Source organism: Leuresthes tenuis, unplaced genomic scaffold, assembly GCF_036924035.1.
Source record: "Leuresthes tenuis unplaced genomic scaffold, fLeuTen1.0.hap1 SCAF_6, whole genome shotgun sequence".
Taxonomy (NCBI): domain Eukaryota; kingdom Metazoa; phylum Chordata; class Actinopteri; order Atheriniformes; family Atherinopsidae; genus Leuresthes; species Leuresthes tenuis.
In genome coordinates, this window is record NW_027325360.1 from 24,502,704 (window position 1) to 24,529,172 (window position 26,469).

Here is a 26,469-nt window from a genome sequence, read left to right on the forward strand (position 1 = left end):
TTGACTCTTGACATCACTAAATTCCCAGCCCGAGCTGTAGATTTAATGCGCCTTTTTTTTTTCTCTCTACAATCTTGGGCTTCACTCAGCACAAATTTGCTGCAAGGCACCTGCATTATGGCCATTTGTATGTCATTTTCCCCTTTTGTGACGTTTCAGTTGTGCTCATAACTAGTTTAACTTATCCATCTTTGCAATTAGCAACAAGTGAAATGCCTGCAGCACAAAAGTGACCACATTTACACCGTCTGCTGCAAAATAGGGTTTGTGTAAGCAGGCAGTTTTGTGTGATTGGAGGTTTATTTTGCGATAACTGGCGCTGGCCTTGCTTGAACACGGTCCTGTGTAGTAATCCTGGTTAATGTCTTCAGTTCCATTCTCCTGCCGTGGGATTAGCAGGGCACTCCATCCCAGAGGATTAGCCTGGCAGCTCAGCAGAAGCAGTTCTTCTATGAAGGGCTTATGTAACCACAAACACAGAATTCCAGCCACAGTACAGTGGGGCTGAAGAGGAGGAGCTGCTCTTAACATTCATCAGTTCTAGCAAAATAACTCTCTCACCTGCTACAAAGGATTCCCCTTCCAAGAAACTCTCCAAGATCACAACCTTCCTCCCACCCATTTGCTCATTGTATTGATTGAGCTTGTCAAGGTGCTTTCCTTGGAAGGTGATTGACATGTGTATGTTTTAAAGAGGCTTAGATGTCCTGATGCTAATATGTTTATCCCCTTGAGCTAACCAGATCTGAATAATGGCATTTATAGTGCTTGGCAGTACATCGGAACTCCAGCATCTTCCTGCCAGCAAGTTTTGCCTTTAGGCCACACTGCTCATAAAGACTGGGACCTCAGACAGCAGATGACTGGGCTTTGTAACGCTTCTGTGTTGAACCCACTAGCTCTGCCTCCCTGTGTGCGTGTCTATGGCTGGAATGTGTAGCCAAGGTTGTGTGTGTGTGTGTGTGTGCGCGCACTTGGTCCATGCTGTGTTTGATTGCATGTGCAACAGTCTTGGCTCGGGTTTATGTAAGTGCACTAATCGGCCAGACTTTGCTTGGGTGGGGGCAGGCAGCTGGATAATGGTCCCTACACCGCTTGCAGGAGGAACCCATTTAAAGTAGCAGCAGGTAGAGAGCGCCATATTATCTTTTCTGTCTTTCTCCTCTGCTGTTGCTCTGTGTCTTGCGCTCTCGTTTGGAAGATGGCAACAGCCCAGTTTGGCAAGCGTGGTGGAAGATTTGGCAAACGCCTCTTTTCCCCAGTCACTTTCTTTCTCCCCCTCAACTCTGTGTTGTTATAAACTGGAGAGGTCACATTCAAGATGAAAAGCAGGTCAGTCAGGGAAAATGTGAAAGCCTTTATGCTTTCTCATGGTATCAACATCAGCTCCCTTTCTCCCCCCCTCTCTTCTGTCTGTGCTTACTCCCCACTTCTGTATCTTTTCCCTTTCTCCATTGTCTCTCTGGCTCTGCTCCCTCTTGATCTCTTTCCTCTCTCTAGCTGCTCTCTGTTTACTCTTGGACTGCCTGAATGTGTGTTTGTGTCTGTGTGCTAGAGTATTAACAAGAGAGACGGAGAGAGAGGGTTTGAGTGAGTCTGTACTCATTCATGCATTTGTGTGTGCGTGCGTGCCGCTGTGCCTGCTGGCAGAGTGAGGTAGGGGGAGGGACAGACTGACGGAAAGAGGGAGGGAGAGAAAAAAAGAGAGAGATAGAGGAGAGATCAGATGAGGGGAGAGAAAGGCTGAGCACATAGCACCGCCCCACAGTCCCACTTTCCTGTGGAAGTCTTCCCAGACGACCGCCATTGGGGAGAGACACGGCAGAGAAGAACGGACCAGCACTCACCGAAGCGCAGGGAGGACAGTGTGAGGAAGAGGAGGGGAGAGGCCAAGAGCATGTGCTGCTTTGGAGCATGTCAACCTGACACCAGCTCAAGTATCAAGCCAGCTGGCAGGAAGAGCACCGAGAGTGAGCTGTTTTCATCTCCTCTGCTCTGGATCGGAAGGCCCAGCCCTGAAGAGCTTCCCGGCTGGCCCTCTAGAGATCAGACCGTCTGATAGTGTTCTACAAAGCAGGGCCATGGAGCGACGGCTGGAGTGACAGGCATGTGACAGGAACAACAACTTTGTTGCCACACCAGGTGTTGATTGGACTTTCACTGGGAGGAGCTAAAAGGAATACCGTGTGCTGATTGGGTGTGAGGCCACCACCTGTTTCAGTATTGCTTCTGCTGATTGGATGTTTGTTCCATGTGTGTTGCTCCAGCAACTAAGGCCATGAGTCGACCAGAGCCGCTTGGGATCGCGCGTTGTGTGTTTGCATGCGATGGAATAAACTGTATGCAGCTAAGCGTCATGACAGAGTGACCTCTGACTTTCAGTAAATGAACTGGTCTGTTATTATTTCAGCCTCACCGCATGCTGCAAATAGTCCGTCTTATTTAAATCTACTTATTTGATGTCACTTTCCGTTATGGTTCATGTGAGCTTATGTGTGCTCTGATAGGTTGCATAGTCTGACTTGTAAGGCAGTATAAACCCCTTCCTCCCCCCTTTCTGAAATGGCTGTAAAAGGTTAATAGGTGGTGGTGACGTGTTGGAGTCCTCTTGAAGTGAGACAAACCAACCGGTCTTCTCCTCATTTCTTTCCTGCCGAGGCTTTTATGGCAAAACTTGTACAAGCAACAATTTTAGCTGAATAACCCTTTTCCACTTTAACACATGAAAGTGTGTGCAAGTGTGCGGCAGCTTTTAGATCGGAAGCTCTGAATTTAGGATAGCCTGTAATTATTATGGCAAGTTCTTTTTTTTTTAAAAATTTTTTATGCTAGCATGAATAAACTTCATTACGGCATATAGTATCAGACTTCCCCCATTTGCTAGATGATGCACAGTGTTTCCTCTTATGTCAGAGGGAATGTGTGAGAGATGTTGTTTTACTTATGTCACTTCAGACATTAATATAATAGAGCAACAGATGGATTGCCCTTGAGATGTTTCTGTGGATCGTTTATCATAATTTGGCTGACATTTTTATGTGTCTTGATATTTTTATTATGACTATCGTTGTACACATAGAAAAGAAGATATTTTGAATTATGTCCCAGAAATGAAACTTGTGAACAACCATTGCAGCAGCTTTTACTGCAGCTGTAAGTAATGGTCCCTCTAACAGACTTATTCCGTCAGCTTCAGCCTTTGTGATTAATATGAGAGTTAAAACGACGGGGCTGTAAACAGCTGTCCTTTCCTCTCGTGTGTCTCAGGGTTCTTCTTGTCCCACTATCTCCATTAAGCGATGAGCTGCAGAGACCTCTGAACCCATGTCCAAGGTTATCTCAAGATGTGTTGGCTCAGTGCCTGTTAATAGCACTCCTCCCACCCACCAACCCCCAACAACCTTTCAAGAGGCTGTCATGTTGCCAGGACCTGTCAGGCTGGCACAGGAAACAAGTGGGTGGTGTAAGCTAAGCCTCTTACAACACACACTGTTAATGAGCTGCCTTTAGCTAACAGCAGACTCTAGGAGGGGGTGCGCTGGAGCAAACTCTACACTATCTGTCTTGCTCGCTCATACTTGTGCGTCGACTTTTTTATTTTTTCATGTTTTTATCACGCATACACTTTGTTATTGTGTGTGCGTGCGCCTCTGTGTTTCATGACAGGTTGATATATCACAGCTCTGACCCAGCGGGTGCCTGTAGACTCTTGTGTAAGACACAATCATGTGCTTGACTGGCTAAAGGACTAGGGTTTCTTGGAATTGGGTCACATCAAAGTCAGTTAGAATATGACACAGAGTGACCCTAGTGGGGGGAGTGGGTGATGTCATTGGTATGAGTGATGGTTCACCTACCACATTATCACTGCCCTCTTTTATTATTTTTTTTACTCTTGTCATCCTTTGTTTCTGTAGTTGTCTCTGTTTAGGAAATGTATGGCATTGAGTCAAGACTGTGTCTGTTGCACAAACCTATCAGGCGTACAACCTATTTCACAACCGCATAGAGATGTTTTGGACTATCCAAAATTTGCAATTTTCATGAAAAGTGCACTTTGTATTCTTACATTGAGATTTTTATAGCTGCATAGAGAATACCATGTTAACAAGGCTGTAACCCTGTCAGTCAGTCTGTCTGTTTTCTTTTTATTTTCCCCTCGGTTCTTTGCTAATTTATCTCCACCTGTTTAATTCCAGGCCTTCTCCAGTATGGTAGGAATTGGTCCGCCATCGCCAAGATGGTGGGATCAAAAACCGTGTCACAGTGCAAAAACTTCTACTTCAACTACAAGAAGAGGCAGAAACTTGATGAGATTCTGCAGCAGCATAAAATGAAATCAGTAAGTAACAGAGGGGTTGCTAGGCCATACTGGCTTTGCTCACCACTTTTTGAGCACCATCACGCTTTAAAGCTGGTTATAGTTTTCTTTGGAATCTGAAGATCGCTGGTGCTTTTGTAAGAAAATTTAGTGTGTGCTTGTTTTGACCAAGGAGAAGGAGCGAAAGGCCCGTCGAAGGGGCAAACCCTCGCAGAATGAAGAGGCCAGTGCCACTTATGCTGCAGAGGAGGAGGAGATGGAGTGCTCAGGAGCTAGCTGCAATGAAGAGGAAGCCCCTGAGGATGGAGAAGGTAAACCAGTCTATGTTTTAAAGCTTTATTTTGTTTGTTTTCAACCCGCATTTATCTCTTAAGGATTTCATCTTTTTTTGGCAATGATGGAAGTTTTTGTGAATTTTTAAAAAAAATTTAATTAAAAAAAAAAAAAAAAAAAGTTTAAAAGGGGTGCACTTTGACTCTTCTGTCATGGCTAAAAATGGGCCCAACAAACACCCCCCAAAACAATTTTGCTTACTTTAACACCACTCCAAACTACAACCTAGCAGACAGAGAGGCGTTGAGTAATTGCTCCCAAAGATGAACCAGATTTTTTGAGGTCCACAATTTATTTCCTGTGGTCTTGGCTGATTTCTATAGATTCTCCCATAATGTGACCCAAATTATTTCATTTAGGCTGTCAGTAGCTTTTGACATTTCTTTTCTGGAATTTCCCAGACACTTTGTAGGCACTGTAAGCTTAGAGCATGGAGACCTCTGACCAACTGGAAGTATGATGCAATTAATGACAAATGAAGAGAAAAATCTGTTTTCCACAATTGCTGAAAAAATATTGTGCCTTGCATTATGTAGTCCTAACCCTTGCCTCAATCAACTACAAGTATATCATTTAAAGGTTTGTGGGGGACTAGAGTCTTTCCCAGCTCGCAGAGGGCCAGAGGCACGTTGCACTGTGGAAGGTCGACAGCTCATCACATGACTAATAAAGTGACGCACAAGCACTCACACTCACAGCTACTGCCCATTTAGAATTGCCACTATGCATATCTTTGGACTGTGAAAGAAAATCAGGATCATTTGTGGAAACTCCTTTTTGGGAGAATATGCAAACTGTCCACAGAGAGGCTCAAGCCAACTTATTGTCAGGTTGGAGTCCAGAACTAACTTTGTGTAAGGCGACAGCTGAGTTTCGTCCAGTCTGCTCCCACTGATTATCACCCTAACAACCTTACCAAAACTATGGACAGAGCTGAAATGGTTGCTTTGATGACTTTAACTGCTTGGATTTGGACAGCAAAACTCTTTAAGATGCTCCCTTTTGGCTGTCGTGCTCTGCAATCTCAAATGGAAAAGTGTCATGGAAATCAGGCGACAGTTAGTTTATAGACGCATACATTGTATACTGCATTTCCACAGGGGACAGCAGAATCCCCAGGGGATTTCATCCATCATCCCAATTGGTTTTATGTTCCCCCTTATTGTAGGGTGAAACCTGATTAGTCAGTAGACTGGCACTGTGAAGAATCTGGTCTAGCAGATGGAGATGGGGGGGTGAAAGATGGGGAAAAAAGTCAATGGGACATAACATGATTTACACTACAGTATAAGCCCTAATCTGTGTTTCTTTTTGTCTCTGTCCCTGCCAGGTGGAACTAACAACAGCTCGGACACAGAGAGCTTGCCCTCGCCACACTCATCCGAGGACAGCAAGGCTAAAGAAGAAGGCTCAAGCAAGTCGAAGGGCAGCTCCAACCCTGGGGAAAAGGAGGAGGCCCGGTCAGACATGGGCCAGGCCGGAGATGAGAAGCCTCCAGTCAAGGAATACGCAGACTCAGGCATCAAGCAGGAGATAAAGACTGAGACAGGGGAGCCCAACAAAGAGCAGCTGCAGCCAGTGCCACCCAATGATGCCACAGATAAAAAGCCTCCGACAGCAGAGGCAGAAGAAGTGAAAAACTCCACTAAAAGCTCCAAGAAAGAGCATGGAGGCAAAACAGGCTCGCATGGGGACAGTGACTCTAGTGCCACTTGCAGCGCAGATGAGGTGGAGGAGACGGATAATACAGATAAGAACAGGTGAGAATTCCTCAAAATGGCTTTAGTTGAAATTAGTTTTACCTTTTTTATACGATTATGAATTTTCTAAATGATATTAAACGCCTTTAAATCTCTTTTACTACATCTTTCAACCATTAGGCCTAATTGATTATTTGTCAAAGGGGTTCTGCTGGGTTTTGAGTTTCTTACTTGCTGTCCTACTTTTCTGGTCTACCAGAGCAGACGTTAGAAAACAAAGCAGTGAGGGTTTTGAAGTGGTATTAGTTGCCTAGCTACTGTACAGCAGTCAAGCCATGTTTGGCAAGCCACTTGTGTGTATGCCACAGGTTGCTCGTTTCTATCAACTATGGATTTTATTTGTTCGCTGTATGAATGAAAATGTATATTTACCTTTTTATTTATGTTGCGTGTATCCGTGAATGAGGCCAGAAGGAATGGGTGTCAGAGTGCGTGGGAGGGGTGATTAGTTCTGTTACCACAGTATTTGTTAGATTTTTTTTTTTTTTTCCATGACAGCAGACTGCATGTACTGGCAGAGCTGAGGGAAATGTTGCCCTCTCTGCCAAAGCAAACAAAGGAAGGAGGGAGAGAGAGTGTGTGTCTAAATACTCCTCTGTTTCGTACACCGCTGTGTGTGTTTGGTATTCTGAGTATGTTGTGTGATTTCGGCAGATCTGCATTACATAGATATGGTTTTCTGCTAACTAACTGTGACATCCTAACCACATAGACACACCCATCATTTAAAACGATATGATATTTCCCACATTGAACTATCTCAGACTGATTGACCAGAATTCTGTATTTCACTGTTTCCAACGATGTTCAGTGTAACTATATTTTAGTTTTGGTTGCCCATCACTGGCGTCATACCCTCAGAATGATACTTTAATGTAGAGAGTTAATTTCATGACGTCAGTGTTGGTCATCTTACTTTAAAAAGTAATCAGTTACAAATTACTAATTGCGTTAGTAACTCGGTTACTTCGTTGTAAGAGTAATTAGTTACTCAGCAAAGTAACTGTGCCGTTATTTTTCATGTTCTATACGCTACTAACCTGTGGCTGTGCCGAAAAATCGAGCGTTGCTTGTTTTAACAGAGCGACTCCAAGCTTGAGGCAGAGGTGGATAAAGTCTTTTTTCCTGGGCATAGCGTGCATGTTGCATCTACAACATTCTTGCCTTTAATTAAAAATGAGCGAGAAGTATTGCCGGTACTTCCAGTTTCCTCGCTCGTCGCCATTGTCGCTGTCTTGTTGTGTTTGTCAGTGAGACGGCGTGAGCAGGGCATGCTCCGCCCACCCAGCCAATCATCATCGCATTCACATTCTCAGTAGCGGCGTTGCAACGATGGGAAAAGTAATTAGTTAGATTACTCGTTACTGAAAAAAGTAATGCAGTTAGTAACGCCGTTATATTCTAACGCCATTATTACCAACACTGCATGACATTTTGTAACACAGTCAAGTTCCTCCTGGACAATGTGTAAAAAGTCTCTCGTTGCATCCACGAATCAATTTGCTTTTAATATGGGCGTTGTAACCCACGATTCAGTTTGCCTTGTAATGTCAGTTGTGGTTACTGCGTCGGTTGTTGACGTGACCTAACTGGCATTATTTCTGCTGAGTCATATCGGATAGTTTGCTTGGAAATGGCGTCGAACATCTTTAAACTTTTATCATTGTTTAGATTGAGAGACCCTTTGCTTACAACTATTTCAGGCTTTGACTCACTGTTGCATCATCCAGTTTCATCCACATCCAGTTCAGTGGGTTAGGGTTGGGGCGGGGGGGTAGGGTTACGGGGTAATGGGCGTTGCCTGACGTTAGATGGTCCGCCTTCGCCATCCAGCAAGAGTTCTGCCTCCTCAGTGTAGCAAATCTTTCAATGGCAATGAGTAGGCAGTTAGTCATGTGGAGTATTAACACAGACAGGAGTTTTTCACATGGGAGTTTCACCATTTAAAGTTTTCAGATGAAATACTAAATTTGGATTCAAATATCAAAGCAAACAGCAGTTAGCAGTTTGTTGACATTTAAAATTTTGTCATCAGTGTCCAAAAACAGGAAATACTGGACCCTCTGCCAGCCTCTTTTGCATGTCCATGTAACATATTTCTGTCTGTATGTTTTTGGCTTTGTAGAATGACTTCTCCCCGGCCAAGCCTACTGAACTACACTCATGATGGGGTTATATCTTCCCCACTGCAGAAGCCCATGGATCTGAAGCAGCTCAAACAGAGGGCTGCTTCTATACCTCCCATTGTGAGTTGTTTTGGAATTGACTTTGTCTCTCGCCTTTTCTGCTTGTATTAAAACAGTAACTCTGTTAGATTAAGAACATCTCTGCCCCTCAAACTTGGAAAATGTCTTTGACACAGGTAGGGTTTTATAACTAGCAACAGCTCACTCAAACACTAAACTTTTCCATTGCAAGTAGTATCAGTTTTATCCCTTCAGTATAACAGATGAAATTGGGAGGTCATATTTGTTTAAGATAAGGCAACCAGATGGAGGATGATGGAATAAATGTCTTTGTGGAGAAGAAATGAGATGCCAGGCATTAGTGAAACTGTAGCCCAACCATGAAATAAGAGATGTGTTTTTACTATCATGTTGATCAGATACAGTATGTGGCTAACCATATGTCAAAGACAGGTAGGAGTTGGCTGGTATTATGTGTTTAGCATGTATGTAACCCTCTTATTTCTCTGTTGTCCTGTGTGCAGATGCCAGAGGCCTCTGTGCAGGGCAGTCAGCGGAGTGGGAAGGCACCTCTGCACCCCCACGCCCTGGCACTCTACCAGCAACAGATCACCATGGCCCACGGGGAGTCCTCTCAGGAGGTTAAACAGCAGCAGCTTTCAGGTCAGCCAGGCAAACAGCATCCTTATAACTCTCAGCCAGACAGAGACCGGGAGGCTCTTCAAAGCCACAGTCCTCGCATTCGCCCCCGTAGCCCCACCACCAGCGAAAAGGATGGTATGCATCTCCATCGTGGCACAAAACGATTTCCTTATAGACTCATTTAGCTGCTTCAGTCTCAAATCTAGGAACTCCTCTCCCGATCTCCTGCAGCTATAAAATCTGTGGTATTACTATTCTGTAAAATGTCTGCATGGTGCAGAGCCCAACCATGAGTTGTTAATAGATTGATTTATGGATACAAGATGAGAAGAATATTGAAATAATTAGAAAATAGAAGTTCTTGACAATCCTGCACAACATGCAGTTCTTGGAGCATTTGATCTAGTTTTACTTAGTTGGTCCTTGCTACAAGCTCTAACCTTGAGTCTCTAGCATTTAGGGTATTAAAGTTTTTCTGGGACACTGGTGGTGAGGGAACTGATAAATGATCTGGTATTGCTATTGACCCAGAAGGGAATATAGTCTAGTTCAGTGGCTTTACTGTAAGCGTGTGAAATGTGAGTATCTGAGAGCACAGTGCAGGACTTCAACAGATAAGATAAAGCGAGGTCTTTTTTATCCAACTGGGCACAGCAGCTGTGAACTTAATTCATGTTAAGAAATTAATAATACCTACAAAGCTCTTAATAACTGACGCCGGGGCGGATTTAGACGTATTGAAGCTATTCTGTATTACTATTTAAATGCGGTATGATGATGGCATTAATGAAGAAAAATGAGTGCTTATGTATGGGCAAGATGCGTTTAGACAATACGATTGTGCGTTTGTGTTCTCTGGAACTTAAAAGTAAAGAGGAATACTGTTCTTCATGCAGTGATTGAGTATGTTCACACATTGCTTCTCACAGCCTCCTTCTCTATGATGCAGTACTATTACCTTCTATGCAGGATTTTACTAATGCAATGAAAAATAAATACCACCAATGTCTTCTTTGTATGTTGTTTATCAGTTCAAGATGGGAAGTGTTAGCATTGTAGCAGCAATTCACGCAGATGTCAGATAACAGATTCAAATGAACAAAAAAGCTGAAGGTTCACCGCTGTGCGCTTGTTGTTGCAGAAAAGTCCCGCGCCTTCTCTCCACACGGTGAAGCCAAGAAGCAGGCACTGGGCCCTGATGACCTGAGGACATCAAACTTGGGTCGCCCAGTTCTCTCCCCGTACCCAATGTCCCCACGAGACATGGCCAAGATCAATCACGACCAGCACCTGCTCCACTTCAACAGTGAGTTGTCTTATCACGTCTGCAGCAGTTCATTTCAATATTCATTGTACAATTTATTATAGAAACTAAACTACTTTGTGTGTTCCTCGAAGGCTTTTCCCAATAAATAGATTGTCAAATGTCAATTGCACAATGTCCTTTGTCTTCCAGCGTTCCAGCAAGTAGGCCACCCCTCACTGTCTGGTCTGCCACAGGACAGTGTCAGGCTAGCAGCAGTGAGACCCCTCACAATACCAGAACCTCCACCTCTCATTTCCTCCACCAAGCCAGGGGGCTCCATCACACAGGTATATGCCACAACACACAAGAAAATAGGGACTTTTATGTACTCTGAGATAAATATACACACTTAAATACAGTACTTGCTACATAAAACATCAAACCCTGAATAAAGAAATTGAATGTGCCAATTCATATTTCCTCAGGGTACCCCTGTCCAGTTGCACAGTCCTGCTCATGGGTTGGACCATGCAAAGATGGCCCCCGTACCAATGGGGTTGCCTTGGATGGAGAAGAAAGTTGGTAAGTGAAATCGGCTGGGGATATTTGTCCACTTCGGTTTTTCTTTCCTAAAAGTTGACATCAACTTTTACTTTCGGATGCTGTGATCTAATCATCTCCGTGTAAAGGTTTCCCTCTCATGCTTTTTCCATACTTTTTATGTGCTGTGCAGCAGGTACTTTCCCGGTGATAAAGCAGGAACAGTTGTCCCCTCACAGTTCATCCTCTCAAGCTGATAACCTGTCTTCTCAGGGGGGATCTCATGATTGTTCTTCTGGACGTGGTGGGTTTTTCATTCATTGCTATCATACCGTCATTACGATATAGAGCTAGTTGGTGTTCTTTTTTCTTTCCTTGCGTGTAGGGGCTAGATAATTAAACCATCTTCAGAAATATCATTTTTTTTCTTCTTTTTTTTTTTGCCATCGATCAAGATGCTAACATGTTCTGTTAGCAAAAAATAAATCTTTTGTGGAGAAAAGTGACTCAGAGAAGTGTCTCTGAATGTACTCGATGACTCAGGATAGTCTTAAAAACAGATGGGAGTTTAGTTCTCTGAAGCCCATCTTATCTGACAGAACTTGAGAGGATGTTAAGAATGGGAGAAATCGCCCAGATTTCCATGTGTGATGCCGGTAAACGCTCACACAGGAGTATTTAAAACTGCTCTTACATATGCCGTTGCCTCAACACTACTTTTTGGCTTGGCTGTGATTTGTTTTCTTCCCCCCCACTCTGTCCAGCTTCTATTCCAGCTGTCCAGGGAGGTAGTATTACCAAGGGCATCCCAGGGACCAGAATGCATCCAGATTCCGCAATTTCCTACCTAGGAGGCTCCATTACTCAGGTGAGCTCAGACTAGCAAACTAGGCTTATTTTTAAAAATGTCTTTCTTTTTCTTTCTTTTTTTTTTTCTAAAGCTGCTGTTCAGTAGCTAGGAATGGGTTTATCAGTTTTTTTTCTGTCTCTTCCTGTTGAGGAGACTACTCTTAGTGAAGATTTCCTGTGGATTTTATACACACTTATCTGCACTTGATCCTATGTCAAGTTAATTCAAATTTTATTATGAAATGCCTGTGAGCCAAGACATCTGTTTTTAAAATGTTTTTGCCCCATGATGAAGTCTTTTGCTCTCTCCCTTTGAATATGCTCTCAGGGTCTTAGTTTGACACAGCCTACAGACAACCTTGCCAGTGTTTTCGGCCTCACTGTAACAGTCCATATCATACGTGCAATATGTTACTGCTGTGTTGGATGAGGCAATCCTGAAGTGTTTGAGTGTTGAGTTTTCTGCTGACATTGAACAAGTTTGCTGGAGTGAATTACCACAGACCACTTGAAAACGGTCCTATTCCCCTTTTATTCTGAGAACCTCTGAAAAACTCTGCAAGTCATTTAAATAAGCTGCCTAAAGAAATGGCCCATTAGGTAGAGAAAGTTGTGTTTTAGATTAGAATTATCCCCGTTTCTCCTCCTGTAACAGTACAAGAGCGAATTGCTGAATTGAATGTGATTTGCCAGAAACTGATTAACCACAGGGTGAAGTGAAACATTGTAGGTTTATGAAATCAGCTGCCATATGTCTGATAGACAGACGTGCTACACCCCCACTTCTTCTGGTGGTTAACACTAGTTTTGCAAATATTGATGCAATCATTGGCCCCTGAACACACAAATAAAAAAGCCACTGCACTCAAATTTAGTAGCGTTTGTGCATCTTTGTTCTTGTGATGAAAGACAAAGCAACAGAGATGGTGAAGGGGACATGAGGCAAACCAAGTGCTATGGCTGCTCGATTTCCATGGTGCTGTGACATAACCATAGCTCTGAATGGCCCTGTTGCCTTAGCAACGGGTACACACTGTACCGCATCTGTTCCTTTTTTTTTTTTTTTTTTAATTAATCTGCGTACTTTAGATGCTGGCTAAACCCAGTCATTGATATGTCCACTTTGTCTGGCCAACTGGTAAACAAGAGAAAACGAGTGTAGAGGAGGTCGGTATCTACCATAATGTATCGGTTAAAAGAAAAAAAGGTATTTTTTTTAGCTTACAGCTAGATGGATTGATATGTGTGTGTGTGTGTGTGTGTGTGTGTGTGTGTGTGTAAGCACTCAGTTACAGAAGTGAAACATATTCTCAAAGAGCAGGTGAGGGCTGCTTTAGTCTGTGCCATTTGATCATGTAAACAAACCCCCACCATCCCCCTCACCTCCTTAGATAAACACTTCTTGGAAAAGCTCAGACCAACAGATTAGAAATCTGCTCTCAGCCACTTCTGTCTCCTGTTCAGCAGTCTACTAATAACATTTCTCCACCAGTCAGTGTAGAAATATGACTAATACTCCAAGTACAAGTAATGTGATTTATAGCTGAATTAAACAAAGCTGTCTGGTGTTCACTCCTGCTTCCAATTGGTTACACCACTGCTTCTTCTTAATAAAGCCGCTTTTACACACGCACTAGAGCCCTGAAATGTTATAGAGATGTTCCGCAGCGGTGGCATGTGAGAATGCAAATGTCAACAACATTCGCTCCGGACTTCTTGTGGACATTTTCCCGGCAGTCCCCTTGTAAAATCTCTGAAACATCAGCGGACGAGACAGTGAATGAATGTGTCCGCAAATATTCCAGAGCATTTGCTGCCGCCATGCAGTGGACCGCGTGTGTGTGTGCTGGTGAGTGTTTGTCCTTACCGGCGACCTGTATGCGGCTTTCAGCTCATGTCCCGCTATTGTGGATACATTCGGATGGATGCAGTGCTCATATCAGCACAATAAGGAACCTCATCTGCTACTCTCAATGTGTTGTAAAGAAAACGGGGATTTCCACAGAGTAATTTCTGCATCATGTGCCGCCTCCCATGCGCTCTAGACAGCCCGTTCCCCTCACTTCCGCCCTCTAGCATTTCCAGCCAGGAGAGCGCATCTCCAGCAGAAAGCCTCACACTGTGATGTTCTTCTGTGAACAAAAACTGCGGAACAAATCTGGACCAAATCGTCCACACTTTCTGCTCAACATCTCCAGTGTTCATGTGTGAAAACGCCTCAATACTTTCTTTTAAAGATTTTGTATGCTGTATGCAACACGATCTACAATCTAACTTAGAGCTGCTCCTACCATTACACAATACTACAATCCTGGGAAGAAAAGTCATTCCCAATTAACACAACAAACTACCGTCATTTCTTTTTTGTTCTTGTTGTTGTGTTCTTTCTTTAATCTGAGTGATACACCTAGACTGTGACTCATCAATTACATTTTATGCTTTTCCTAAACAAATGCTCAAAGGTTTAATTTTGATCATCATTAAGTTTAATCATTTTTCAGTTTCTGGTTGATAGCAGTAGTTCTGAATATGTGCTAAATTTTATTGTGAACATGACAATCATGTAATTTAATCCAGCCAAGAGTCCTAGTTTGACAGATGAACATTATTTTGTGCTAGAAACCAATGCTGAAATTGACTTTATGTGGCTTTGCCATGGCAAGGTGCTCCCAATAATCATCCAGTTTGACAATAACAGAGCTTGCTAATTGGGGCTACTCATAATTAATGTGTCTCTTATACATATGTGCTCCGTCTCGTCACATCATAGTCATGACTCTTTCCTATGTGTGGCTGCTGCTGTTGATCAGTGGGATGAGAATAAAGTTTGTCTCGACTCTTTCTTCACATCAGGGGACACCGGCTGACGTGCTGTATAAGGGAACCATAACACGTTTGATCACAGAGGACAGTGCCAGCCGAGCTGAGAGGGAGCGGGATGAGGCACTATCCAAAGGACATGTAGTCTACGAGGGCATCAGTGCGCACATCCGCTCATATGATCGTAAGTACACCGGCCAAAGCCAGATGCTTTAAAGTATGGTTTCCATCTGACCTTGCAACCACTACACTGAATGTTGAATTCTTCATATACTGTAAGTGCTGATCTAATATATAAGCCAAATTGTAAAAAAGCATATATGATTTATCTGTGTACTGTAAGTATTGCCTTTTTCATTTGTAGGCCCAGCATCGCAGGGCCCTAAAGATGAGGGTAGAGCTTCAGGACAGTCTGGAGAAATTCTAGGCCTGAAGCGCCCTTATGATGTCATGGAGGGAGGCAGAGGGCTGCCTCTGAGGGACTCTCTGTCTGCCGCCAACTGTGAAGGTAAGAGATGACCCCACGTAAGCATCCCGTTAAAACGATAACGTTCAGTTCTTATTGTTGATTGTGTTCTGTCTGCAATCTTGGATATCTCAAAATCGCTCCTTCTGCCTATGTTTTAGGTCTGATTGGCCGAGCTATGCCTCATGACAGAGACAGTCCGCACCACACACCATACAAAGATGCTCATCACATCCGTGGCTCCATCTCACAAGGTGCAAAGCCTCTATATATATCATGAACATCTGACTTTTTGCTTCTTCTGTAAAATAGAATTGACATATTCTTCTAATTTCAGGTATACCTCGCCATCTGGACCCTCAGGATGGCTACCTGAGAAGGGAAGCTAAGCAGATGAAGAGAGAGTGCTCCCCACCCTGTTTGGCCAGTGCGCTGTCTGACCAGATGAAGAGCAGAGAGGCCATTGTGCCCACGGTGAAGGAGGCTGGGCGCTCCATCCACCTCATTCCAAGGGAGGAGCTCAGGCAATCTGCTAAGGAGGTATACCCATGATAATTACACTTGGAGAAGTTCATCCTCAGTGTTTCTTTACTGATGAGTGCTTGTCTTTAGGGAACACCTGTGAAGCAGGAGGGAGGTGGTTCAGGAAAACGTCACGATGTTCGCTCCATCATAGCCAGTTCACCACGTTCGTACCACAATGCACCCTCCCACCTCGAAATGCGTTCTGAGAGGGGTCGATATGAGGAGGCACCTAAGGGGCGGCCGAGTGCTGTGGTCAGTACAGCAAGCCCCATTGCCCGCTCATCTCATACTCTTGGGTCAGATCAGGGAGGCAAAGCCCATCATAGCCCAGTGGGCTATGAGGAGAAGGGAGCCTTAAGGGCCCCTTACCCTGGACCCTCACATCGTGGCTCTCCACTGCCCAGGGAGGCAAGCCAAAGGCAGCATGAGGGTGGGTATATCTCATGAAGACAAGACAGATCTTATAATTGCATAGAATAAAAAGATAAATGGCAGAGTTGAAAAAAACTAAATGTAAAATGTTTAGATTCATTGCAGATTTTGGATGAAACAGGTGAACTAGTTTGATAGAAATATCTTAACTAGATTCTCTATCTTTCTTTCTGTGAAAGTCGTACATGAAATTCCTTTAATTTTTCCAGGTTCCAGTAAGAATCCTTCTCAGGAGCGTAAAGCCACACCGACCCCCAGGGAGATGAGGGCCACCAAATCGCCACTCTCTGGTGTTGCGGATCAACAGGCCTATGAGCGTCTGCTACAGGGTCTTGGAGCTACAGACATGTACCGTCAGATCCCCTTAGCTTTCGATCCTGCGGCGCTGCCCCGTGGTATCCCCATTGACCCAGGTACATCCACAGCCAAAATTCTTTTTAAGAAAATTTAAATATGATATCTTTGTCTCCTAAAACTGTTCATTTCATGAAATTCCTATATGCTCTCAGTTGTTTCTGTTTCTACATGAATGCAAATTATCTTCTGCTAAGATTGGTTTCAACTCTCTTTGTTAATCCTTCATAATAACCTTGTAGAAAAGAATGAAAGAAAACGACACCTGTGTGGGCTTTGATTTATTTCCTTGTCCCACATGAATGATTTGTAAACCTACTGTTTCCCGCTCTTCATCCACAGCAGCCTACTATTTGCCTCGCCACCTTGCTCCCAACCCGGCATACCCTCATCCCTACCCCTACCTCATACGTGGCTTTCCTGACACGGCAGCCCTCGAGAACCGCCAGACACTGCTCAATGACTACATCACCTCTCAGCAGATGCACCAATGGCCTGCAGCTGCTGCAATGGCTGCCCAACGTTCAGACCTGCTTAGGGGCCTGACTCCTCGAGACCAGCCCCTGTCTCTGCCCTACTCTGCCCCCCCACGTGGTAAGACAAGTGAACTAAGTGTCATTAACACCGTCGGAAGTCTTTTGCTTTCCACTTGTTTTTTTCAGATGTTTGGCAAACTGAAACCTGGATCAGATGTTCTGCTCTTAAAGATTAGTTTTTTGCAAAAAAATTGATAATCAAGGATGCAAACAACTCCATTGTCATTGAATCTGACTTTTTACTTCCATCCCATAATTCAAAATTGATTTCTGTTTAACAAGCCAGAGTAGCAATGTTCAGTAGAGAAAAAAAAATGGGGCCAGTTGTATATTAAAGCAGCTAATCGGTGAAAAAAAAAAATGGCTTACACCCAAACAAAGAAAAGTGATGAGAGCGCATTCTGAGCTGTTTTCATAGTCCTTAAACCTGGGTGCCGTAATTAGCTGGTAGCCTTGCATCCTCTGCCAAAACCACACAGTAAGATGAAAGAAGGAATTAGAAGCAGGAGACAGACTCTGCAAGGAAATGCACACTCTTTAATGGCTCATAAGATGTGAGAGGGATTACTTTAGTAGGAGTGTATGAGTTTGCTTTTTAGGAATATGAATATCCTGCTTTGCGTGCATTTAAAGGGGAACTCCGGTATTTTTAAACCTAGACCTTATTTCTGGCATGAAATACGTTTATCTACTCACCAAGAACAGTTTGGTGAAAGTCGGCGTCCTTCGAAAGCTATTTAGAAAACTCGCGATCAGCTTATATACATATAATGGAGTTAATGGAGCAGGGACGATGCAGCCTCTAAATAAGGCATTATCTGTCTTTATTTCATCCTCATACACCAATACTTTAAGAAAAATTAATGAACAAAGTGTACTATAGCTCTGTTAGCACATATCTACTGTTATGTGGCTACTTGCAGCTATAGGAGAGCTAACAGAGGGAATTCTACACACACCTCTACTGGGACCACTTCATTCACACACATGGCTGCAGCACAGCTCATTCACTCCGGTAAGAATGTCCATCTTACTCAAAGTCGTCGTTCATATGGTCAAAATTTGATAAATATCCCGCCATGTTGCACAAAAATAGCAGTAGCAAACTCTGTGTGAAGTTAGCCGACTGTCACAGAGAAAGGAGTAAATAAACTGTGCTCCACGGGGGCATGTGGATGAAGTGGTCCCAGTAGAGTGCCTGTGTAGAAATCCCTCCGATAGCCGCAAGTAACCACATAACAGCACCTATTAACTAACAGAGCTATAATACACGTTCATTCATTCATTCATTCATTCGTCTTAAAGTATTGGTGAAATAAAGACAGATAATGCCTTATTTAGAGGTTGCATCATCCCTGCTCCATTAACTCCGTTATATGTATATAAGCTGATCGCGAGTTTTCTAAATAGCTTTTGAAGGACGCCGACTTTCGCCAAACTGTTCTCGGTGAGTAGATAAACGTATTTCATGCCAGACATAAGGTCTAGGTTTAAAAATACCGGAGTTCCCCTTTAACAAAAGGTCCAGACTTAATAAAGTTTAGTTTACGTGGTCGTTATACGTTACAGTCAGAGCAGCTTTTCTTATATTGAATTCTCAACTTGTAAACTTGATCCTCACAGCGAAACCAGTTGACTGAAGTTCATTTAACTTTATGCAAATTATTATATAATGCCACTGCACTTACTAGCAGTGGATGTGGTATGAATTTTTCAATGGCAATGCATTTTATTGAGAGCAATGCAGATATAGTGTCATGTCTGCATTCATTCATGTTCACCAGCCTCATCACTTATTGGCGCCCAATGCCATAAAATAATACTGATTTGACTGGAATTAGAATGATTGATAGGCCATTTAATTTGTCTACAGCTAGTACTGTCTTTAGCCTCTGGCAGTACTGTAGTCACACCAACGTCTTTGATGTAGCCAGGAACCGAATGTGTTTGTTTAGAGATGGAATGAAGGAGTGGATGTCCGCAAACACAAAGTGAGAGCATTTAAAGCAACATTAGGCTAAATCTAATCCTATAAGGTCTTACCTCTTTTGATAATAATCATTTATCACATGCAGCTCCACGCCACCTGAAAATCACCAAAGACTAAAATATAGTTTGAATAATAAATCAACGTGAGACTGCAGAGGCCTTTGTTTAGCTGTCTTCTAGATGGAGAACATCTAGACTAGCTATTGGGTTATCCTTGAACATTCTCTTCCTTCTGCCCCCTAGGGATCATCGATCTTTCTCAGGTGCCACACTTACCTGTCCTGGTCCCTCCCTCTGCAGGGGCAGCCAGCTCCCCAATGGATCGCATCACCTACATCCCTGGGACAAGCACCACCTTCCCTGGCAGGCCTTACACCACCTCACCCATCTCACCTGGTATGATTAGTTTCATAGAAGCGTGTCACCACAAGACAGAATGTGTTGCAGTCTCACAGTTTTTATAATGAGTTGTTTTCCCCTTTTGTGAATGTTTTTTTTCTGTTCAGTTGGCTCCTCACACATTAGCAAAATACAAAGCACGCCCTCATCTTCAGAGCGTGAGAGATATCGCGAACGTGACAGGGAGCAGGACCGAGAGAGGGAGCTCGAACGGGACCGGGAAAGACGAGAGAGAGATAGAGAAAGGGATCGGGACAAAGAGAGAGACCGAGAGCGTGACAGAGAGAAGGGCGGATCTTTGGGAAATGTGGAGCATGCCCCCATCTGGCGACCAGGTGTGGATTCTATTTAAATCCCATTTAGAGTTGAATGCGAAGTGCCATGTTAGCAGCACACCTGCAGTTAGAGTAGACTACATCATTTGTGTGTATGTGTTTCTTAGGTACAGAGCACAGTTTGGCAAGCAGCAGCGGGAGACCTTCATCCCAACCATACAGCCACCAGCACTCACCAGTCTCACCTCGTACCCAGGACAACGTGCAGCAGAGGCCGAGTGTCCTGCACAACACTGGGGGCAAAAGTTTTCCTGTCAGTGAGCATTCCAGCTCATCTGTGTTACGGTAAAGTTTATATTTAGTCCTGCTTTTACCAGAGCAGTACTGTCACCTTAACTAAAACCCATTTATTCCAAAATTTCCTGAAAGATAGCATCGATCGATTTTATTTATTTTTTTTTTTAAATTTGTTTATTTACTTTTAAATCTGTGGTTGTCTTCCCAGGTCCATGCCCTCAGGGTCATCCCGCTACCAGGCTTACCCTGGCCACCTCCAAAGAACAGGTGTGCCCCCTGATGCCTACCCACCTGCCACGGACTCAAGTATAGCCAAAGAGCAGAGTCGCGATGGAGGGAAAATGAGGGGAGGTCTGCCCAAACACATGCAGGACCTGCATGGGACATCGGGTAAATCTGACCCCAAGCTGTCCAGCCCCAGCCCAGGAGGAATTTACCCCGGTTCTTATAACCCGGCTTCAGGCCGTTCCCAACACCTGCTGCCTCTCCAATCGGATACCTCTTCTGGTCGTGGGGAAAGCAGTACACCCAGTAGAGAAAAGACTCAAAGCAAACCGATGTCCGTACAGGAACAAGAGCTCCGATCACTCGGTAAGACCACCATGACTGCGGCCAACTTCATAAACGCAATTATTATGCGTCAAATTTCTTGTGAAACGGGGATGCCAGAGACGGGTTCGCTTGTTGCCAGCAGCACCACTGATGGTAAGATGCTCTGGATCCCAGGGGTCCCCCCTCATCACCCAGACCCTCACTCGTCAATCTTTGGCCTATTGCACGCTGTGGTGATTGGCATTATAGAATCAGCTCTACTCATTTACATTTTTCTTTTATTTCAGCGCTACAATTTGTTGCTTATCCCCCCCCCCCCCCCCCCCCCCAATTCTAACATGAGCTGTTCTTCAGACTTAAAAGACCACCAATGGAGCCCGCTTGAAAATCATGCCTCTGGCCCATCATAATTGGACCTGACGGGCTGAAATTGAGCTGTTAGTGGTGGTTTACACGCTTATTAGTGCATTAATTAAGTCTGAATGGCCATGAACAGAATTTTTTTATTAAGAGGGTTCTCGGTGTCCTTTAAGGAAGCTAAAGCTGGTGGGACATTAAGATGGAACATCATTTGCTGCTTTTATTTCATTTTCATTTGGTAGAGGATGCAACTTGAATTTATCACGTGGCACCCCTCCTCCCTCCCATTTGGCTGCCTCATTTAGATAGAATATTTCCCCTCATGCAGTTGGGCATGACGAGAATATTTTAGACTCAAAAAGCAATACACCACAAGATGCTGTTGCATACAGTGCCGCTGTAATTTGGCTTCTTGAATGCAGTGATGCTGCTTCCCTGATGTCCGTCTTGTGAGACACTGTGTCCAGCAGAAACTTAAACAGCAGCTTTGAATAAAACAACTTTGGAGAATGGGAACATGTAACCACCATACTCACTCCCTGGGGTCCCAAAGAGCACTGGTGTTGCAGAGGAAGAGGGACACGGTAGGAGAGAAGGGGGGGCTCCAGCCATTCAGTGGAGGGGGGGTACTACAGCGTCCAGCCTTCTCTGCATGTTGCCGTTTATGGCTCACTGTTTTTGATGCTGAATTTCTTTGCTCATTTTTGTTAAACACACACTGCCAGGTCTCAACTTATATTTCTCAATCAGACTTCTGGGAGTTTCTGTCACTTGAACTTTGATTTTTTGTTGGTTTTCCACTTGCAGAGCAGTGCGTCACATCTGTATTCATACATCACTTTAGGGCGAGTGACAGCTGCATGCTTCAAATGAGTGTTTTGAGCTAATATAAGTATTTATCTACATCACTCAGAGGAAAGCATGCTTTCTATTCAGTAAAATATATGATTAACTTTTGGCATGCTTTCAACAAACTAGTAGGACCACAGAGGAAAATACTGGATGATGTTTGGTGCTCTTAAAAATTAACCTCTTATGTTGTTTCTAGCTAACAACAAAAGCCAGAACATCTTGTCCCTTGTGGGGGGACTTGTGCTCTCATGGGAGTCTGTAGAGTCAACCTTGCCTCCCCCCTCCCACACTAATCTTACATCATCCTTCTCTAAGGTGAAAAACATAGCGCGAGAGTTGTGTAATAAATCACATAGTGGGACATAACCACAGCTTTTGAAATGAGCTCATATTGCTCACTACAGCATGCAGGCAGAATCTGTTGGTTCACTGATTTCAGAAGTAACTGACTCACCATGACTCTTCAGTTGAGTTCTGTCGTAATTGTACCTTTTTGTTTTTATAGCGCACAGTAAATACTTTGGATTCTCCGTGTTACAGTAGCAGAACCCCCCACCCCCTTTTCAGATTGATCTGTTACAAAATTGGTAAATGGTAAATGGACTTGTACTTGTATAGCGCTTTTCTAGTCTAGCTGACCACTCAAAGCGCTTCACTACATGCCGCATTCACCCCACTCACACACATTCATACAGCACGTCTTAAGATATAACTACGTGCTTTTCTAATCATTCACACACATTCATACCCCCAATGATACACTGGGGGAGCAACGTGGGGTTCAGTGTCTTGCCCAAGGACGCTTCGACATGTATCCTGGGGAAGCCAGAGTCGAACCACCGACCTTCCGATTGGTGGGCGACTGCTCTTCCTCCTGAGCTACAGCCGCTGTTTTTGACTTCATTTATGAGTCAGTGATGCAGATCCAGTGAATTTTAGCTTCATTTCTCGTCAAAGCTCCGTTCACTAGGTCTACAGAATATGCAAAGTATCCACTAAAAATAATTAGGAGATGAGTGCTGTGGCTCATCACCCACACACACTTACATGTTGACTGTGGTTACTTTGTAGAAGGCCTTGCACCTTGAGTTTTCCTGTGCAGGTGCATCATTAAATGTGGAAATTAAACATTTGTCAAAGCCTTGATGGATGAAAACACATTTCTGAACAACGCAGGTTTAAAAGTTGTTGATTCGTCACTTGAAGCCGAGTTAACGTTTACTCGTGTGGATGTGTTCGTGTGTGTGCATGCGTGCGCGGATCTGTTTGTTCTTTGAATCTGATTCCCAGCTCCGCCACATGGTCTCTACCGCCCCCCCTCTGAGGAGAGACTGTCTCCAGGCCAACAGCCCCCGTCCCCCTGTGTCAAAGGCAGCCAAAGGGTGGTGACCCTGGCGCAGCACATCAGTGTAAGTCCGCTGTAGCATAAAATGAACAGTTACCCTCACAAACTAACATGATAACAGATTACATAAAAAGAAATGATGAAATGGGAATAGAAATGCATGATAAAGCAGGTAAAGGTAAATTGTTGTGCAATGTCCTAACATTTTTTATTCTTTTATGCAAACAGGAGGTGATAACTAAAGACTACACCAGACAGAGCCAACAGCAGCAGCAAAGCTACCACGGCTCTCCTGTGCTGGACTTGACCCGTCCACCCAGTGCCTCCCAGCCTCCACCCATTTCACAGGAGTCTGCCCAAGGATCCCGCTACACAGAGGGTGGAGAATGCATCAGAGATCGGTAAGAATCATGACCCTCACGCTTTATTTTACAAGACAGCTCAATAAAAGAAGTAGTAGAAAAAAACACTGATGTTGATAGTTTGACTTTCAGTTCACGTGGAGTAAATATGTTTCTCTGTATATTCTCCAGGTCTCCCCTTCAGGCCAAGTCTTCACCTGTCAGTGTTTCAAATGACTGCATTGAACCAGTGTCTCCCCCTGGAACCAACTCTGAATCTGAGATCCAGGGAGGGGCGTCCTACACCAACGAGCAGGGAGAGCAAGGGTAAGTGCTCATTGCCGTGCTCGGAGCATCAAAGTTGGAGTCAAACCTGCCACACGTGCCCATTCAAAATAAGAGCTTCCAAACTTTGACTTTGTGGTGTCTTATGAAGCTACATTCCCACTATATGAATAGCTGATAGTATCTTTGGCAGGAGGGGTGACCTGAGAGCTTCTGTGCTGCTCTTTGGATGTTAAGTTTTGATTCTGGTGACGGCGCACAGCAGCTGTCGGGGGGGTGTTACAACTTAGAAAGTGTAGTTTTAAATAGCCGACCGCTCGCTTAATTCCTGTTGGCTATTTTATTACTGTAGGCATGTACATTTTACAGCCATCGGGCTCTGAGTCAAAACATCATGGGCATGACAACAGAGAAGCATGCTTTTTCTGTACCAGACACACGCAGAAAACACACAAGGTGTGTCTGTGTGCAGGCTCAGCTGAGCGGTTGCGGCTTGCCAAGCTGAGAATCATCTTCTCTTCTAGAGCGGTGATGCTTGTGTGGCTGACCTCTTGTTGTACTAAATATATTCTGCCTCTTACCAAGTGTGCTCACGGACGAACACAGTCTGTGTTTTACTCCCCGTGGTTTGCATTTCAGATCAAAGTTCTTCTTCATTTTATCCAGAAGTCACATTTTTGGTTATCCTGTAATTCAAATGACTTCAGGAAAACTTTTATACTATATTAGTCTGTCCAGAACTGGGCAGAAAATTTTAGTCCAACTTTTAGTCCAATTTCAAAATTGGAGAACACACAGATCATTCGGATGGTGCTCACACAGGGTCGTTCCCCACACAAGGCGCTCTGCTCATACTCCGCAGATCGCAGCCCAGGCTTTGACCTGGAGGTCACTGAAAAAGCTGGTACACAGGACAAGAAAAAACCTGTAAGAACAGAGAATTTCATGCAAAAAGGTACACACCTCTCTGTGCAGTTCACAGCTCGACATGGCCTCTTAATTATTGTCAATTATTTTGGTCTCTGAAGTGAAAGGGTCAGCAGGGGAAAAACCCAATATTCAGAAGGTGAAAGGGTGTAGGTTCTCAAAGAAAGGGGCAAAGTTGGAAATACTTTCAAATCCCCCCTCATGTATACTGGTACAAACAGTGGGACAAAGCATGGGACTGATCAAACAATACTCCATTCATCATTTTGCATAGTCTTTGTAAACCTTATAGTGATGCTGCTGGTAAATTAAAAAAAAAAAAGTCCAATGATTCTTCACCACAACAGTTTGTACCAGGAAAGAGCATCCCAGCAGATGAGTGAATGTTTCACATCACGAACATCGTCTCCTACATCTATTTATACCACAACATTTTGCATTTAAACATTCAAACCAAACCACACTGTAAAGTAGGGAAATATCATTGATTTGTTTGTACGTGTGTTGACCTGACACCACTTTCCCACATGCAGATTGGACTCCCGTTCTCCACCCAATACCTCCCAGCCTCCAGCTTTCTTCAGCAAACTGACTGAAAACACCTCAGCTATTGTGAAGTCAAAGAAGCAGGAGATGATCAAGAAGATGACTGTGGTCGGCAATGAAAGTGAATTCAGTAAGTCTGACCTCAGCACAGGGATGTCCCGAGAATTAAAAGTAATGGGAGATGATCTTATGTTGGATTTCTCTGATTACACTTTCAGATGCTGGTCAGCCGGGAACAGAGATTTTCAATATGCCAGCCTCCACAACTGCAGGTAACCAGTTAAATATTTCAAATTGGGAGACTAGTGAATGTTGTGGATGTTGAGGCTGAGACACATGTGGCCCCTAAGCAATTGGATTGGCTTTGCAACAGGATCGTTAGGAAAGGAGCAAGTTTTAAGCACTTTTTTCCACTCATAGGGCCTGTGAGTGTGCGCAGCCACCCTCCTCCAGAGGCACCTGGCAACTCGATTGGTCTGGAGGCCATTATCAGAAAGGCCCTCATGGGCAAATATGACGATCCATCTGAGGAGCGCTCCCCATCCAACACAGCTAACGTAACGGGTGCCAGTGCATCTAATGACGGACGGGCTGAGGACTCATTCCTACAAGGTGACACCTCTTTAATGACCCTTATTCACATGAAGGTTGTTGACACCACTTTTCTCCATCACTCTGCCTCACTCTGAGTTTTTTTTAATGACGTTTTCAGAGCGCTAAGGGTTTGCACCAAGCTTTGCATCGAACTTTAGCTCAAAACAACTTATCTCAGAGTAGCAAGCAGCTATCTCTTGGCTACACAAGCCTAAACTCTGTAGCTTTTCCCTTTAGAATGTAATTCTTTGGCCGAGTCTATCGTGAAACACCCGTGTCAAACAATGATTTATGTTTAAAGAAAGGCATAAAAGGATTTGATTATTTTGTCGTCAGTTTTCCCTTAAAGTGTCTACATAAAGGCCGCTCTGCTGCATGTGGCGGTCACCCTGTATGGGGCTAGAGGCAGCTTAGCTTCTCCCTGCTTTACACTGGAGCTCTGTTTGCAGGTGGGTCAAAGTCCTCAAAGGGCAATGGGCGCTCGAATGGGCGCAAGGCCAAGTCCCCAGGACCCGGTCTGTCCGGGAGTGAGAGACCTTCGTCTGTGTCCTCGGTCCACTCAGAGGGAGACTGCAACAGACGGACTCCGCTCACCAACCGTGTCTGGGAGGACCGGCCTTTGTCTGCAGGTACTTTTTCTCCACTTTCTGATTCTCTGTTGACTGATGTGATGATATTTTCAGGAAGAGAAGAATGC

General features: G+C 44.1%; 1 protein-coding gene across 5 annotated transcripts in view; it reads left to right on the forward strand.

Annotated features, from left to right (window-relative positions):
- Positions 1-26,469, forward strand: part of ncor2 (nuclear receptor corepressor 2) — an 83,188-nt gene that overhangs the window by 53,622 nt on the left and 3,097 nt on the right. For 2 of the 5 annotated variants that reach the window (XM_072388375.1, XM_072388379.1), the window contains 28 exons: positions 4,200-4,342; positions 4,494-4,632; positions 5,985-6,414; positions 8,540-8,660; positions 9,125-9,377; positions 10,384-10,548; positions 10,699-10,835; positions 10,974-11,070; positions 11,222-11,332; positions 11,793-11,896; positions 14,731-14,881; positions 15,062-15,205; positions 15,325-15,417; positions 15,501-15,703; positions 15,776-16,118; positions 16,330-16,533; positions 16,817-17,068; positions 19,243-19,395; positions 19,506-19,733; positions 19,841-20,018; positions 20,179-20,561; positions 23,025-23,143; positions 23,308-23,480; positions 23,613-23,747; positions 25,166-25,308; positions 25,397-25,450; positions 25,599-25,790; positions 26,222-26,401. In XM_072388375.1, coding sequence (XP_072244476.1) covers positions 4,200-4,342; positions 4,494-4,632; positions 5,985-6,414; positions 8,540-8,660; positions 9,125-9,377; positions 10,384-10,548; positions 10,699-10,835; positions 10,974-11,070; positions 11,222-11,332; positions 11,793-11,896; positions 14,731-14,881; positions 15,062-15,205; positions 15,325-15,417; positions 15,501-15,703; positions 15,776-16,118; positions 16,330-16,533; positions 16,817-17,068; positions 19,243-19,395; positions 19,506-19,733; positions 19,841-20,018; positions 20,179-20,561; positions 23,025-23,143; positions 23,308-23,480; positions 23,613-23,747; positions 25,166-25,308; positions 25,397-25,450; positions 25,599-25,790; positions 26,222-26,401 — 5,028 coding nt within the window. The remainder of the gene's footprint in view (positions 1-4,199; positions 4,343-4,493; positions 4,633-5,984; positions 6,415-8,539; positions 8,661-9,124; positions 9,378-10,383; positions 10,549-10,698; positions 10,836-10,973; positions 11,071-11,221; positions 11,333-11,792; positions 11,897-14,730; positions 14,882-15,061; positions 15,206-15,324; positions 15,418-15,500; positions 15,704-15,775; positions 16,119-16,329; positions 16,534-16,816; positions 17,069-19,242; positions 19,396-19,505; positions 19,734-19,840; positions 20,019-20,178; positions 20,562-23,024; positions 23,144-23,307; positions 23,481-23,612; positions 23,748-25,165; positions 25,309-25,396; positions 25,451-25,598; positions 25,791-26,221; positions 26,402-26,469) is intronic. The other 3 variants (XM_072388378.1, XM_072388380.1, XM_072388376.1) reach the window with 3 other exon arrangements.